General features: G+C 41.6%; 1 protein-coding gene across 1 annotated transcript in view; it reads right to left on the bottom strand.

Annotated features, from left to right (window-relative positions):
• Positions 1–14816, bottom strand: part of PCNX2 (pecanex 2) — a gene marked incomplete at its 3' end in the record, with an annotated part of 308773 nt that overhangs the window by 256499 nt on the left and 37458 nt on the right. Inside the window, exons 5-8 of the mRNA XM_079712418.1 lie at positions 12435–13712; positions 4530–4677; positions 4259–4404; positions 1809–1902 (exon numbers count right to left, since the gene is read on the bottom strand). Coding sequence (XP_079568544.1) covers positions 1809–1902; positions 4259–4404; positions 4530–4677; positions 12435–13712 — 1666 coding nt within the window. The remainder of the gene's footprint in view (positions 1–1808; positions 1903–4258; positions 4405–4529; positions 4678–12434; positions 13713–14816) is intronic.

The raw sequence follows: 14816 nt of genomic DNA, 5'->3' as shown, positions 1-14816 counted from the left end.
GCCCAGGCAGGTCTCGAAAAGGAGGGCAAGTTAAACAAAAAAGAGCTCTAACATGGGAAAGAAATGCAGAGGAAACAAAAGAAAGCAAGAGTTGGAGGAAAACTAATAAAGAGAGAGAAATTAAGGGGAGAAAGTGAGTTAATGGTGTCTCTTGGTGAGGCATGGTCTAAGGAAGCGGGACTTAATTGAAAACCCTATAGGCACTCTCTTTCATTCTTATCTGCACACTGTGTATTTTTAGTTTTTTAAGGCTCTGGTCTTATTCTAACTGGCATTACCGGTAAAAGCAGTTCAAGTATTTTCCTAGGGGAAAAGTGTAGTCCATTTATCTGGGAAAATAAACATTAAAAAACCATGTAAATGTATTGGGGGATAAAATAGGAGGCATGTTTTTGTTCCAAATTTAGTTTAAAAACACTACAGCTTTCAACTGAGGACTGCAGAATAACAGGACAGCTTTTCAAGCTGTGCTCTCATGTAATTATTTTGTCTGAAGAAAGCTGCCACCTTAGATGACTGAACTCATCAAACCACTGTAACAAAATGTCTCAGAGGCTGGAACTAAGATGGGGGTGGCAGACTGCTCTCTCCTCTTGGGTCTCCGTTGGCATGAGCGCTTTGCATGCTTTCTGGCTGGAGAAGAAGAATTTTGTTGTGTCTGTTTTGATTGGAACTTGACTACCTGAGGGAGACAGAGGAAGAGTGGAAGGCATGTGGGTGATGGAGGCGGTGCCTGTCTCCCCCCCAGGACTGACTCTGGACCCGAGCAGGCTGCTTCAGGGTCGGCGCCCAGGTGGGGTGGTGAGGCCAGGAGAGCTATCACCTAGTGCACCCATCAGATCTACCATGACGGCTGACACCAGCATTCCTGAGAAGGTGAGAAGCAGCAGGGGTGACCAGAGGACACCCTAAAAGGCTGCCACATGCCAGAATCCCACCTGGAGGCCAGATTGCAGGGGCAAGAACAGACTTTGTTCTAGGCACACTGGAACAGGCATACCTGGTAAGGAAACTTTGACCTTAGGAAGGAACACTGCACCCCAGAATCTGGAAGTAGGGTTCCTGTAACTCCCTTGACCCTCTCCAGGCGTGAAGCCTAAGGCATCCCCGTCACATCACAGAAGGCTTCCATACATCCTCAAATAGGCATACACCTCTAGACAAATGTACATGGAAAGTCTCCTCCCTTACTCAGAGCAAGCCACTGAGGCACGGCCCTGTGGGTTATCCTCAAAGAATCTTGAAGTCCAGGACGAAGGATGAATTCGGTCCACCAATGATAAGATTTACAGCTTGCCCAACACCACCATTAATCCACGTACGTTCTGGATACGCAAGCGAATTCAATATCAACTTAATTAATGTGATCAAGAAAGTTACTCAATACATGCTAAAGGAGAAGAGAAGGGATGTTTAGATCATCTATCTACAAAAGAGCCTGTCAGCGCAGATGAGAACTAACCACATCTCTAGTCTGTTCCTTGAGACAAATTTAATAATGCGTCCTTGAGCTGCATCACCACCTTTCCCATAATTGTTTGCACAGGGTTCCCCTCTATTTATGCCTACATGTTATATTCATTTTTGGAAGTGGCTCCTATGAAAGTGGTTCTGTTTATTTTCAATTATTCTACAATATCTGATTTTCTTTTTCTTTCACATGAAACCCACATGCTTTGCCGCCTACAGATGGATTATCACATTCATGCTACACCAGGATCTTCACTTCATTTACACTCAGAGTCAGTTGCATGTAAGGGGGGCAGCAACGCGACACCTTCCCCAACCTGAAAACAAGCCCCACTTACCCAGCATGAGAGAAGCCGTCACAGTTTGATGGCTGATGCTGGAAAGGGCCTTCTTTCTGATTTCCAGACTTTAAGTAACAGGATTTAATTTCCCCTGCAAAATTTCGGCAAAGAACGTTACACAGTTATTTGTATATGATCATTTCCACGTATACTTTTTCCAAGTTAAAGGGAACTAATTTTGGACTATTTTAATGATAATTGTTGGTAGTCTAGGTCCATTCTTTGTATTTCTCCATAGAATGTGTAACTTAGCTAAGAAAATTGTGACGTGCCTCTCTGATAATATGCTTAGACAAGTTTGACTCAGTTACCTATTTTTCATTGAAGTATAGTTGATTCACAGTGTTGTGTTAGTTTCAGGTGTACAGCAAAGTGAATCAGTTATACATATATATACATTCTTTTTACATTCTTTTTCAGATTCTTTTCCATTATAGCTTATTATAAGATATTGAATATAGTTCCCTGTACTATACAGTAGGTCCTTGTTGTCTATTTATTTTATGTATAATAGTGTGTATCTGTTAATCCCAAACTCCCAATTTATCCCTCCCCGCTTTTCCACTTTGGTAACCATAAATTTGTTTTCTTTGTCTGTGAGTTTGTTTCTGTTCATTTGTGCCATTTTTTAAGATTCCACATATAAGTGATATCACATGACTCAGTTACTTATTACATAATTGCTTTTCATCGATTAATTTGTACCATTTCTAATCCCCTTCTGTATATTCTTTCCAATGCATTTCTTTTGTATAATCTCTTCATGTGTCAGGATGATCTGTGTATGCTGTAACTGGGTTGTTTTTTTTTTTTTTTGTATCATGTGCAAAAGAGACTTATTAAGTGTGTGGTTTTGATCGGTGGACCACAAGGGGCCATCCCAACCTTTGAATTTGCAGATGAGCATTGGCACAGCTGCTGGCTGGTATGTCAGCCTGGTAATGAGGAAAAGCAAGAGATGGAATTAATTTGCGGAGTTAAATTAGCCTGCTAAAGTGGTTCAGGGTACTGATGTGTGAAAAGCAGTTCACTTTGTAAATGTAAACGGTCTCTCCCCAGAAGAGGTTTTAGGCGTACTTTCTTCAGGTGACAGGGAAGACTAATTAACCTGTCTGTTATGAGCAGCTGCAATGTAGTCTGCAGTGCTGGACCTCAACTTCAAGGTTGTACCCCCAAAAGAAACATTCACAATGACAACCATGGCCCCTCTGGAGGCTTTGATAGAAGTGCTACTGTTGTTCTTCATAATGTAAAAGTCTCTTTGTATTTCTGCAGATGCAGAAGCACTTCAAACTATAAACCACTGATCTATATAGAGAGGGTAATATATCATTTATTGTCCAAACCAGGATCCTTGTGAGAGTAGAATAATAAGTTTACATTGATCTATAAGGGACTTAACCCAAGACCCGACCTACAAAAACTAAGACCTATATCCCTTATCTAAGGAGACTTGAATTTGCCATTTAATGGTTCTTCCTTCCTTTCCTTCTTTCTCTTTCCTTCTTCCTTCCATCCTTCCTTTCTATTACTTTTTAAAATCTTTTTTATAACAAGGTATTAAAAATATATCAAGGTCAGATTTTCAACATATATCCAATGAATATTTCTTATGTGCTGGGCATTACCTTCCCAAAGTTTACAACTGTGAGGGAGAAAACGTCACTAATCAAATTATTATAAGTCAATAAACAAGTAGAAGCTGTAACAGTCTTAAAGAAGGAAAAGGATAGGGTGTTAGGAAAAGGAAAGCAAAAGAGCAGAGGAACCTGATTAAACCTGGGAAATCCAGGAAAGGTTTTCCTGAAGGACTTTCTTTAGAATTGAGATCCGAAGGATAAATGACGCAATGTGGGTACAGGGACACGGTATGTGCAAAGGCCCTGAGGCAGGAGGGCGCACACTCTGTTCTAAGAACATTATGTGTGAGCAAGCAGAACTAAGCCTTCCTGCTCCAGGCTAGTACAGGTATCCCCCACTTTTTGTAAGTTCGCTTTACGCCACCTCATTTTTTACGAAAGACCTACCTTAGTACATGTTTTTGCTAACGGAAAGAAATCCGAAAACTTTTTCTGCCTCTAAAAGGCTAAAAGTGAAAAGAGCATTCAGCGCTTATTTTGCAGTGAGTTATACAGCCAGCGCACACCCCAAGCAATAAGAATAACATCACCAAGCTCCCTCCCCAGGAACTATACCCAGTATCTCAGCATCAAGCTGCCATAGCTTTGAATTAGGACCATCTGTGTCTTCTATTGATGTATTTTTTGCATCCTTAGGTAACTGCCTCTTTGCTTTACACCATTTCAGTTTAGGAAAGATCTCGTAGGACCACTCTACTTTCAGATAGAGGGGAAACCTGTCCTCAGGCTAAGAGACCACATGGGACCTTGAGAAAGCTGCCAGCCTTCCCCCTTCTACGTCATGAGTAAAGAGCTCTAAAGACTTACCATGTTCATCAATAAAGACATGCATCGCATCCACAGACATCTCATCTTGCACAGATGTTTCAGGTCCACTGATGACTTGCAACACAGAACTATCTTGTTGGGAAGTTACCCTGTAGATTATCTGCCTTTGTCTATTGCCCTGGAAACTTAACATATATAAAAATTTCAAAAACAGTGTGGAACGCCTCCTTACCCTTAAGAAAGCATTAAAAGAAGCAGCCAGTAAATAAGACTGTACCAGCATGAAGCTATATACGTAAGTTATCCTTACAGGGTCGGGATCTTGGCAGGCTCAGTGAGCCCGGGGCTGGTGCTGGTGTGCTCTTGACTTTGCACATCTGGTTTTCCTTGCTTGGCATTGGGTCCACTGGGTTTCTCACTTTCTAGGATTTCCTCCTTTTTCTCCTGGGAACAGTTATCTGAAAAACATTGCTTTATGTGTTAACATAATATTAAATAAGAAATTAAGGTGAAAATACATGGGAACAAGTTACCAAAACTCAAGCAAGAATAGATAGAAAATCTAAATAGCTCCTATGAATTCAGAATAAATACATTCTAAATAAATTAAATACATTTTATTTAGATAAATTTTCATTTTACTAATTATGAAAGTACCTAAATATTTTTGAAAAACAGAAGCGTGTATGTGTCAGAGACATGTTATTTAGACATCTACAAATACCATCACTTTACATATGGATTCAAGGACTCCCTTATAATACTCCAGTGACCACTGGCTTACCCAGTTGAAAATCACCCTTTTGGCTAACTTAGTCCTGAAAGGTTCATAACTCATACATGAACAGCATCGATGAAAAAAATTGCATAAATACCCTGGCAATTTTGGAGTAAAGTCTCATTTTGCATTTTAAAACCTTATCAGTCTTTCCTTCTCACTCATTCTCAAAATCTAAATTTTCAAGCTGAAGGTAGAATTGGCCTCTTCATAAAGTAGATGCTCATTAAGTATAGCTGACTTTGAACCACACCTTGGCACTACGGAGGACTCAGTGAGATACTATGCCTACTCCTTACCCTGAGAATATTTTAAGATGAATTAGAATTCCAAGATCAATAGGTATATATCGGGTTTTTGAATTTTTAGAATCCTCTTTAAATAATGGACCAAAACAAGGGTCTTAGTTTACACCATTATGCAAAGTGGAATGACCCCTGAGGGTCAGCCGTCCTTATCTAAAGATACACCCAATGGCCACTTTTAAGGTCACAATGTCTTCTGTATTCCCATGACCAAAGATACCAATAGCTATCTTCTTCTGCATAAATTTTTGCCTGAGAGAAGAACACGACTGAGTGGTTTGAACCTACAGGCTCTTTCAAGACATGCCATTCAGAAAACCCACCAAGATCTGTCTCAAAAGGTGAAGTGGGGTCTAAATCACATCATCATGTATACAACAAAGTTTTTCATCCTTGGACTTGAAGTACTTAGAGAAACATTGCTGGCTTCCAAATGAGTCCTGAAGATAAATATTCCCAGTGCATCTGTGAAACGATTAGAATTTCTTTGGTACAAAAATGTTTGTCTTTCATTTGACAGCTTGTCAGGATAGAAGTTTTCACAGTTTTCAAGAAACACATTTGTGAGAAAGTGCTATCATAACAAATAGCTTTAGCCAGTGATCACATCATGTAAAAACTGCAGGGAGGCACGTTTAGACAGCTCTACCTTCTGACACTACATGTATGTGGACTCATCCATTCACTTCGCTTTTAATACCTTAGTCTCTCCTTTCCTTAAATGGGCACATTACATATGTCAACCTATGGGTTATTTTTTTTCTTTTTCCCTTTAAAAATACACGTTTATAGGAATTTTCTGTTTCTAAAAATAGTACACATGAATGCAATGTAATTTAAAACTAGAGAAAAGGAAAAAAATCTTAAATTACTCTTAATCCCACCATGCTGATACAGGAGCCAATATGATACATATCTCACCAGTATTTTTTTCTAAGTTTTTTTTTTTCAAAGTTTAAGTCATAATACAGATGTTGATTTATAACTGTTCTATTTGACTTAAAGTATTGTAAATATTTAATGACATTAGATATTCTTCTACATCATCTACATCATCTAAAAATGGAAGTTATATAATATTACATTAATATAATTTACTAAATAGAACAGTTAGAAAACAAATGTTCTTTTATAGCTGTTCTATTTATCTTAAAGTATTATAAATATTTAATTACATGAGATATTCTTCTACATTATCCAAAAATTGAAGTATATACTACATTTAAAAGTATAATTTATTAAACTAGACCCCTACTGTTATAAATTTAGGGTCTTTCAATTTTTCTATACTACAGATAATTCTTCAATAATCATCTTCACGTGCATCATGATTATTTTCTTAGAAAGTCTAGAAGAAACTGAATATACAAATGCATAATAGCCAGACAATATATATAAATACAGAACTCTGACCTACAATCTACAGCAACCAGCCCAGAAAACCAACCCATAATCTACAGTAACCAGCCAGGAAACCAATACACTATGTACAAGTCAGACTTGTAGGAAATCAGACCACTATTTCTAGCAAACAGCTCAGAAAGCCAAATAATAACCCCTATAACAATCAGTCCCAAATGGCCAGGACCTGAATAATAACAGAGCTTCCCTAATTTTTGCCCCTGATTCCAACCAGAGAAATCCAACCAATCAGAAGGAGCCAAATACGCTCCCCTAACCAATCACATAGGGTGCTCTAATTACCCCACCTCCAGCTTCCCCAGGCCAATAGCCTGCAATCACACCCAAAGCCTTCCTTTCTTCCACTACAAAGCTTTCCCACTCCTCTGCCTGCCTTGGAGTCACTGCCAAAATGCTGGTGGCTGACTCTCGCTGTAGCAAGCTCTGAATAATAGTCTTACTTCTTCTCACTTGAGCAGTCTTTGTTTATTTCCACAAAGTAAAATAAAGCTGTATCAAAAGAAAACAAAAACATGGCTTTAAAGTCTGTTGATAAGGGTGTGGTTTTCCATAACCTCAAACTCTAGAATATCCCCAAGACCTAAAGATAATTTAAAGGCCTTTGTGGAGATGACCTGGGTTGGAAATGAGAGCACCATAGAGGGCCTCCCTGGTGGCATAGTGATTAAGAATCCACCTGCCAACGCAGGGGACACGGGTTCGAGCCCTGGCCCGGGAAGATCCCACATGCCGCGGAGCAACTAAGCCCGTGTGCCACAACTACTGAGCCTGCGCTCTAGAGCCCGTGAGCCACAAGTACTGAGCCCACATGCCACAACTACTGAGCCCACACACCTAGAGCCCATGCTCCGCAACAAGAGAAGCCACTGCAATGAGAAGCCTGCGCACCAAAGCCAAGAGTAGCCCCCGCTCACCGTAACTAGAGAAAGCCCGCACACAGCAACAAAGACCCAATGCAGCCAAAAATAAATAAATAATTTTTTTTTTTTTTTTAAAAAGAGTACCATAGAGAGACCTGGACAACTACATGTAAAAGAAAAAGATTAGAACATTTCTTCACACCATATGCAAAAATAAGCTCAAAATGGATTAAAGACCTAAATGTAAGATCACAAAACAAAATACTCCCAGAAGAAAACATAGGCAGAACACTCTTTGACATAAATCGTAGTATTATTGTTTGCATGTGTTTCCTAAGGCAAAGGAAACAAAAGCAAAAACAAACAAATGGGACTAATTAAACTTAAAAGCTTTTGTACAGCAAAGAAAACCATTGTCAAAACAAACAGACAACCTAATGATTGGGAGAAAATATTTGCAAATAATATGACCAATAAGGAGTTAATATCCAAAATATATAAACAGTTCATACAAACCATTATCAAGAAAACAAATCAACCCGATTCAAAAAATGGGCAGAAGACATGAACAGACATTTTTCTAAAGAAGACATAAAGATGGCCAACAGGCACATGAAAAGACGCTCAACATTGCTAATCATCAGAGAAATGCAAATCAAAACCACAATGAGACATTACCTCACACCTGTCAGAATGGCTATCATCAAAAAGTCTACAAATAATACATGTTGTTGAGGATATGGAGAAAAGGGAACCCTAGTAATTGTTTGTGGTAATGTAAACTGGTACAGCCACTATGGAGAACAGTATGGAAATTCCTCAAAAAACTGAAAATAGAACCACCATATGATCCAGCAATCCCACTCCTGGGTATATATCTGAAGAAAACGAAAACACTAATTTGAAAAGGTATTCACAGCATCAGTGTCTACAATAGCCAAGATATGTAAGCAACCTAAGTGTCCATCAACAGATGAATGGATAAAGAAGATGTGGTATAGGGCTCCCCTGGTGGCACAGTGGTTGAGAGTCCGCCTGCCAATGCAAGGGACACGGGTTCGTGCCCCAGTCCAGGAAGAGCCCACATGCCGCGGAGCAGCTGGGCCCGTGAGCCATGGCCGTTGGGCCTGCGCGTCCGGAGCCTGTGCTCCGCAGAGGGAGAGGCCACAGCAGTGAGAGGCCTGCGTACCGCAAATAAAAAAAAAAAAAAAAAAAGAAGATGTGGTATAGCTACTTACAATGGAATACTACTCAGCCATAAAAAGGAATGAAATTTTGGGCTTCCCTGGTGGCGCAGTAGTTGAGAGTCCGCCTGCCGATGCAGGGGACGCGGGTTCGTGCCCCGGTCCGGGAGGATCCCACATGCCGCAGAGCGGCTGGGCCCATGAGCCATAGCTGCTGAGCCTGCGCTTCCGGAGCCTGTGCTCCACAACGGGAGAGGCCACAACAGTGAAAGGCCCTCGTACCGCAAAAAAAAAAAAAAAAAAAAAAAGGAATGAAATTTTGCCATTTGCAACAAAATGGATGGACTTGTAGTTATTATGCTTAGTGAAATAAGTTAGACAGAGAAAGACAAATACTGTATATTATCACATATATGTGGAATCTAAAAAATAAAACTAGTGAATATAACAAAACAGAAACAGACTCACAGATATAGAGAATAAACTAGTGGTTACCAGTGGGGAGAGGGAAGGGGGAGGGGCAAGACAGGGGTGGGGGTTAAGAGGTACAAACTACTATGTTTAAAATAAATAAGCTACAAGGATATATTGTAAAGCACAGGGAATATAGCCAATATTTTATAATAACTTTAAATGAAGTACAATCTTTAAAAACTGTAAATCACTGTTAGATACCGGAAATAAATATAATATTGTAAATCAACTATATTTCAATAAAAAAAAAATAGGAGGCAGGAGAGTAATTCCCAGGACGATAAGAAGAGCAAATGTTTGGTAATTTTTAAAAATTAAATTTAAAAAAACCTCTGTCCCTTCCTGGAATAGGTATATGATCCACTGCAACTCCTCCCTCCCTGTTGTACCTGCAAGTTCCCGACAACCAAGCCTGTTCCCTTCCATAGAAAACCTCATAGCACCCACATCTCTTTGCACACCCCCTAGGTTTCCAACTCAACGCTGTTCTGATTGCACATGGCTGGCTGAAAAGTTTAAGAGCAGAAACTTAAGCAGACAGACCAAATAAACCTCACATATAGCCTGAGGGGAAACTCAGAATAGAAGGCTGAAATGGATCAAGTAGCAAGACTTTTCACATATTTTCTTACTTGAATCATCACAGTAAATCTGTAACGTATTATTATTCCTGCTTTACTGAAGCTACTGTGACTCAGATGGATATGGTGAGTTGTCCAAGCTCACCCCACTGGACTGCAAAACCAAAATTTGGCCCTGGGCTGTCAAGTTCCAAACCCAGAGCTCTGTCCTCCCCACACACAGCTTCCGGGAAGAAACACATCATCCAGATCAGCATCACCTAATGCAGTAGCCAATAGCCACATGTGGCTACTTAAATGAAGTAAAATTCAATAAAATTATAAATTCCATTTCTCAGCTGCACAATCCCCATTTCAAGTATTTAATAGCTCCATGTGGCCAGTGCCTGCTGTCCTGGACGGCAGATACAGGATAATTCCATCACTGCAGAAAGTTCTATTAGACAGTGCTGGTCAAGATGCATGAATCTTTATATTAATTAGATGGTGAGCATCCAAATCTTGTATCAGAAAGTATCTAGTACCTCAAAGTAACCAATGCTTTCTTGTACTGCATGTGTCTGTTATAAAGGTTAGCTGAATCTTTCCTGTTCTTGTTACTCCATATGCAAAATCTTGGATACACAGACATAGTAACAGGGAGAATGCATTCACTTTACATAATTTAAATATTCAGACTTAATGAATTTTTAGGCAAGAGTGGACTGACCCACAAGCAGGGCAAGCCTTTTGGCAGAGCACCAGAAAGAAAAAAGAAAAAAGAGCAAATCGCTGCGAGTTGCCTGCATAGAGCCAAAGGGTCCCCCTGACTGGCCCAAAGAGCAGAGAACAGGCAGCAGCAAAGGGGCAATCATAGCACGAAGATATGCTACTGCCATGTGAACCACAACTTTCTGCAAGCAATCCTACCATATAGATGCGCTCTCAGAGATCTAGGCAGAAATGATGTACTCAAAAATCAAAGAAGTATGGACATTTAACGTTAAAAGACTTTGGGACTTCCCTGGTGGCGTAGTGGTTAAGAATCCGCCTGCCAATGCAGGGGACACGGGTTCGAGACCTAGTCCAGGAAGATCCCACATGCCGTGGAACAACTAAGACTGCGCACCACAACTAGTGAGCCCACGTGCCACAACTACTGAAGCCCGCACGCCTAGAGCCTGTGCTCCGCAACAAGAGAAGCCACCGCAGTGAGAAGCCCGTGCACGGCAATGAAGAGTAGTCCCCGCTTGCTGCAGCTAGAGAAAGTCCGCATGTAGCAATGAAGACCCAACGCAGCCAAAAATAAAATTAATTAATTAATTAATTGAAAATAAATAAATAAAGTTAAAAGACTTTGTAAAAACTCTAGTCCATGGGACTTCCCTGGCGGTCCAGTGGTTAGGACTCAGTGCTTTCACTGTCTTGGCCCCAGGTTCAATCCCTGGTTGGGGAACTAAGATTCCACAAGCCATGTGGAGTAGCCACAAAAAAAACAAACAAACAAACAAAAAAAACTCTAGTCCAGTAATATCCTTTGCCAGGGAGGAAACTGAGCCCAGAGATATTAAGAGAATGAATCTTCTATTCATACAGGAAATATAGTTTATTATTTATGAGTGTTGACTCTGTAGCCAGACTGCCTGGAATCAAAGCTGAGTTGTAGACTTACTAGACTAACTTGGGAAAGGTAGTGAAAACCAGCTGCAAAAAAGGAATGATAACAGGACCCATAACGCAAGGTTACAGGAAGAGTAAATTAGTGAAAGTGAGACTAACTGTATAATATATTGCTCAAACTGGGAACCCTTCTGAGACTGAAAGGCAGCATTATTAATAATTATGTTGGCAAAACACATGTTAATGAGGGCCTTTTTGGACAAACCACCACGGATGGTCACCCGTGTTAATATCTGTAAAGTGCTTAGGATGGTGCCGGCGTAAATTAAGAGCTGTGTGTTTGTTATAATTATGTTTACAACTTGGGATAATTAGAGAATTCAGCACAGAGGATTATATAATGGAATTCAACAGAAAAGTGGATTCCTTTCACAGAAATTTGCTTTACAATCAGCTTTCCCAGAATGCATCTATTCTATTTTTTTCATACCTTTACTTTTTTAATTTATTTTTTTAAAAGTCTTATTGAATTTGTTACAATATTGCTTCTGTTTTATGTTTTGGTCTTTTTGGCCACGAGTCACGTGGGATTTTAGCTCCCCAACCAGGGATCGAACGTGCACCCCCTGCATTGGGAGGCGAAGTCTCAACCACTGGACCGCCAGGACAGTTCCGCATCTATTCTATTAAGGAAGAGCTATCTTCAGGGGTCTTGTCACCATGGTAAGATATAATTGCTCATTTCCTTAGAAATAAACATTCTTGCCTTCCAGATAAGCCAAATCTTCATTACTATGCCTTAAATTTCCTGGTGGAATAAGCCAGGTTTAATCGATGCTCATCACACAGCTTAGTTTTGATACACTCAGCAAATATCAGTGATGACACCAAGCACCCAACAATTACACAACAGTTGCCCCGCTGTTTGCAAAATCAAATCACAGAAGGCCAATGACAAAGAGAGGCAATGCCTTCTTTGTATCATCAGGACAGAACTGAGGTGGAGCCATACCTCCAGGAAGCCCGCTGTCTTTGCTCTGCTCTGCCGGCTCATTCTTTTGGTCTGATACCACCACCTTGGAAGTATTAATTGATTCTAACAGGGAGACAAATTCCAGGAAGTTGGATTCATTTGGTATTTGTCCTTCCTTAGCCTCCAGGTCAGATTTGGAAGTTGGCATTGTTTGCTCTTTATCATTAATAACTTCTGCAGAACTTTTGCTCAAGAAGACGTCTGTCCCGCTGTCTACACTGAGGACTTGGGAGCGTCTCTTTTCCTGGCTGGTTCTACAAGATGATGGGTCAAGGTTAGCCTGGACTTCCATGCCCCCCTCAGGCTCGGAGACCACATCAGGCGCGGGTGACGGGGTCGTACAGGGGTCTCCTGGGGAAGGACTGTGGTCCTGTGTGGCATCACCCCCATCCCCAGATTCATAGCCAGAACATGGATTGGAAGATGCCTCCACCATCAATCTCTCCGGCGTCCTGTCACTTCCATTGCCTTCAGGACACACCATGCCTCCTCCTACGCCCTCAGACAGCTCAAGGGTGATGATGGGAATTCTCATCTGTTTCTCAGGACCAGCGGCCCCTGGGGGAACTGGCTCAGCATCACACGTGAAGCCAGTTCCCTCAGTACCAACCACCTTCAGGTGGAGAGAACTTTCCAAGTCTGTCATGGAGTTGGGGGTACTACTCATGGTGATGACAATCTTAATGGGCTCGTGCAGACTCAGCGGGTCTCCAGGTTGAGAAGTATCTATAAGAGTGACAGCAACCTCATTATCTGAGTCATCCACATCCTGGTTCAAGGGCAGGTCCACCTGCTGGGAAACCTGCTCCCACCCAGGTTTGGAGATGACGGTGTTACACTGAGGGCAGCTACTGCTCAGGCTGTCCTGAGGCGACTTGCTTTGCAACTGTTCCCGGATGGAGGCATAATTCCCAGGGTCCGGAATCAGGACGGAATTCTCACTCCCCCAAGGCTGGAAAGAAACGTCTGTCTCCAGTAAGTCGAATTGAGACAAAGACAGGTAGGGCACCTTCTTCACGGCTTCTTTGTCCACCAAGCCGCCCTCGGATCTGTGGCAGAAGGGGGGCTGCCCCTGGCCCCCTTTTCCCTTCCCTTTATCACTGATGCAAGTTTCTTCCATGACTGGTTTCACTGGTATTGCTGACGTGGTCATGGTTTCCGGCACGTGCCCTTTAGAAGCAGGTAAGCTTTCCGTTTTCATCCCAGGTGCTGTAGATGACACTGGTGCCACGGGTTGGTCATCTGACACAATGACACCTGAAATCAACAACAACAGCAACTTGTTTCGCATCCAGAATGGATGAATAATGTCATGGAGCAAGACCGAATAATAACAAACTAAAAATAACACCAGCAACAAATGTGATTAGATGCTTAGTCTAAAAATATCACCTCCACTGTGAAATTGTTCTTGAAATCTCTATATTTAAAAAATAATTCAGGCTTGTAGCTTTCCCTCTTTTGTGGGCTTGGGAGGCAGACTAGTATGATTTAAACAACATATTTGCAATCAGAAAGGTCCTGGCTCTGCTATTTACTAGCTACGTTACATTGGGCAAGTTACTTAATCCTTCTAAACCAAGGCAGGGAGGGTCCAAAATATTGATATATAAGGCTTGACAAGCAAAGGCAGCTTGGATTTTATGCTAAGAATAATGTGAACTCAGCAGAAGTTTTTCAATGCAGAGAAAGGAAGGGGTTCATTCAGGCCTCCAAAAGTTCTTTTCTAAGTATTCTGAAGACAATCAAAAGACAATATAATGGGAGGAGGAACCAAGATGGCGGAGTAGAAGGACGTGCCCTCACTCCCTCTTACGAGAACACCAGAATCACAATTAGCTGCTGGACAATCATCTACAGGAAGACACTGGAACTCACCAAAAAAGATACCCCACATCCAAAGACAAAGGAGAAGCCACAATGAGATGGTAGGAGGGGCGCAATCACAGTAAAATCAAATCCCATAACTGGTGGGTGGGTGACTCACAGACTGGCAAACACTTATACCAAAGAAGTCCACCCACTGGAGTGAAGGTTCTGAGCCCCACGTCAGGCTTCCCAACCTGGGGGTCCAGCAACGGGAGTAGGAATTCCTAGAGAATCAGACTTCAAAGCCTAGTGGGAATTGATTGCAGGACTATGACAGGACTGGGGGAAACAGAGACCCCATTCTTGGAGAGCACACACAAAGCAGTGGGCTCATCGGGACCCAGGGGAAGGAGCAGTGACCCCGGGGGAGACTGAACTCGACCCACCGGCTAGTGTTGGAAGGTCTCCTGCAGAGGCGGGTGGTGGCTCTGTTTCACCGTGGGGACAAGGACAGTGGCAGCAGAACTTCTGGGAGGTACTCCTTGGTGATAG

The sequence above is a fragment of the Hyperoodon ampullatus genome (genome assembly GCF_949752795.1).
Source record: "Hyperoodon ampullatus genome assembly, chromosome: 1".
In the NCBI taxonomy this organism is placed as follows: Eukaryota; Metazoa; Chordata; class Mammalia; order Artiodactyla; family Ziphiidae; genus Hyperoodon; species Hyperoodon ampullatus.
Note: the sequence above shows the minus strand (reverse complement) of the source record. Positions and strands in the feature narration are given on the sequence as shown.